The 1,626-nt window shown below is 56.8% G+C and overlaps 1 protein-coding gene across 1 annotated transcript in view; it reads left to right on the top strand.

The window, feature by feature from the left end:
• The first annotated feature begins 241 nt into the window (after positions 1–241).
• LOC104072599 (dentin matrix acidic phosphoprotein 1-like) overlaps positions 242–1,626 on the top strand; it is a 2,518-nt gene continuing 1,133 nt past the window's right edge. The window contains exons 1-4 of the mRNA XM_009572113.1: positions 242–295; positions 396–443; positions 927–1,169; positions 1,329–1,624. Of these exons, the coding sequence (XP_009570408.1) occupies positions 242–295; positions 396–443; positions 927–1,169; positions 1,329–1,624 (641 nt within the window). The remainder of the gene's footprint in view (positions 296–395; positions 444–926; positions 1,170–1,328; positions 1,625–1,626) is intronic.

Here is a 1,626-nt window from a genome sequence, read left to right as displayed (position 1 = left end):
AATTCGGAGGAGCTTTCCCACTCTTTAATGATGCTTAGACAAAAAATCTGCAAGAACATGGCCAGGTATTTCAAATCCAAACTAAAGGGCAGTTCCCGGACAGGAGATGCCAGGGACGGCAAGGTTGTATCAGTTGGAAGGGCTTTGTGGGACCAAGTTACAGCCAGGGGCATGTGCAAATGTTTTGCTCTACTGTGCAAATACTTTGCTCCCTGTTGCAGCTGCAGGGACCACAACTGACATGAGGGCTGTCTTCTTGGTGCTGCTCCTCTGGGCCGTAGCCTGCGCTCACCCCGTAAGTACCCACTGGACAGGTATTCAAACCCCAAACCCCGGTGGTTTTGCCCAACCGAGGCACACCGATCACTGATCAGATGTCTCCTGGACGTGTTTAGGTGCCCGGCCGCAAGCCCGCTCGCCCCCGCCGCAGCGCCCAGCAGGAGGTAAGCTGGGGGATACCCCAGTCCCACAGGTGGCAGCCGCTCGTGGAGCAAGTCTGGGATGGGGAGCCAGCCCTGAGCAGGCATCCTTGGACCAGGCACCTGGGGGAAGAGCTGCTGCTTCTGTGGTCTTTGAGCTTTGCCTGTCTACTCAGTCTTTTCAAGCTGGGTTGGTTTCACCTCATTTCGCCTTGCCTCCCTGAGCACGTTCCCAATTCACCTGATGCGTTCTGCTGTGTTGGTCCTGAGAAAGGAGTTTCTGTGCTCTGAACCGTCACGGTTTGGGCTTTTCTGGGTTGCCCTTTTGTTGGTGGCTACCTTTTTTTTGCATCAGCAGAAACAACTGAAGTGCTGAGGTGCGAGCAATGAAAAAGGCTTGAGCACTTGCATGCTTAGGGGTGAAATATCATCCCGCAGCAGTAGCAGTAAACATGGGGCTTTGTGGTGTTTAATAAACCAAAGCACCGTGTCATGTTTTGCCTCCAGGACACAGCAAGCAAAGATTACATCAACAAGCTGGGCAACCTCCTGGGTGGTGGAGATGGCAGACATCCTCCTGCCAGTGCAGAGAGCGGGGACGGTACCCTTGCGGGTGGGAACGCTGTGGGCAAGGAGCTGGGTGAGCATGGTGGCCAGGACAAGGGAGGCAGAGCTGGGAAGGCTCAGCACCTGAACTGGGTGGACCTTGAGGACGCAAGTGCCTGGGACAGGAACAGCCTTGGTTTCCTGGTGAGTGAGTGGAGAGGGGTGTTTTTTTCTGTCAGGAAAGCACGCTTAGCCCCAAATCCGGTGTCAGTCAGGGTAGCACTCGGCCTGTGCAGCGAGCAGTGCTGACAGCACCTGTGACCTGCAAGCCCTTGCATTTGTCTCCATTTGTCACCTCCGTAGGAGGAGGATGCACGTGATGCTGATGATGGTGACAACGGAGAGCACCGTGGCACTGGAGTCAACGGGCTTCCCTCCCACGCTGGCGGGCTCCTGGATGAGGAGGACGACAGTGGGGATGACACCTTCGACGAGAACGGGGAAGAGGAGGGGAGCGAAGCTCCTACTTACATGGCTGGTGCCGATGAGGCAGGCGAACATGGCCACGACGCTGGCCGTGGGGACGTCAGGCCTGGCAGAGGTCATGGTGACAGCAGCAGCAGTAGCAGCAGCGAGAGCATCGGGGCGGACCACTGGCGGT

Source organism: Fulmarus glacialis, unplaced genomic scaffold, assembly GCF_000690835.1.
Source record: "Fulmarus glacialis isolate BGI_N327 unplaced genomic scaffold, ASM69083v1 scaffold19072, whole genome shotgun sequence".
NCBI lineage: Eukaryota > Metazoa > Chordata > Aves > Procellariiformes > Procellariidae > Fulmarus > Fulmarus glacialis.
The sequence above is the reverse complement of the archived record's forward strand: the minus strand, read 5'-3'. Positions and strand labels throughout refer to the sequence as shown.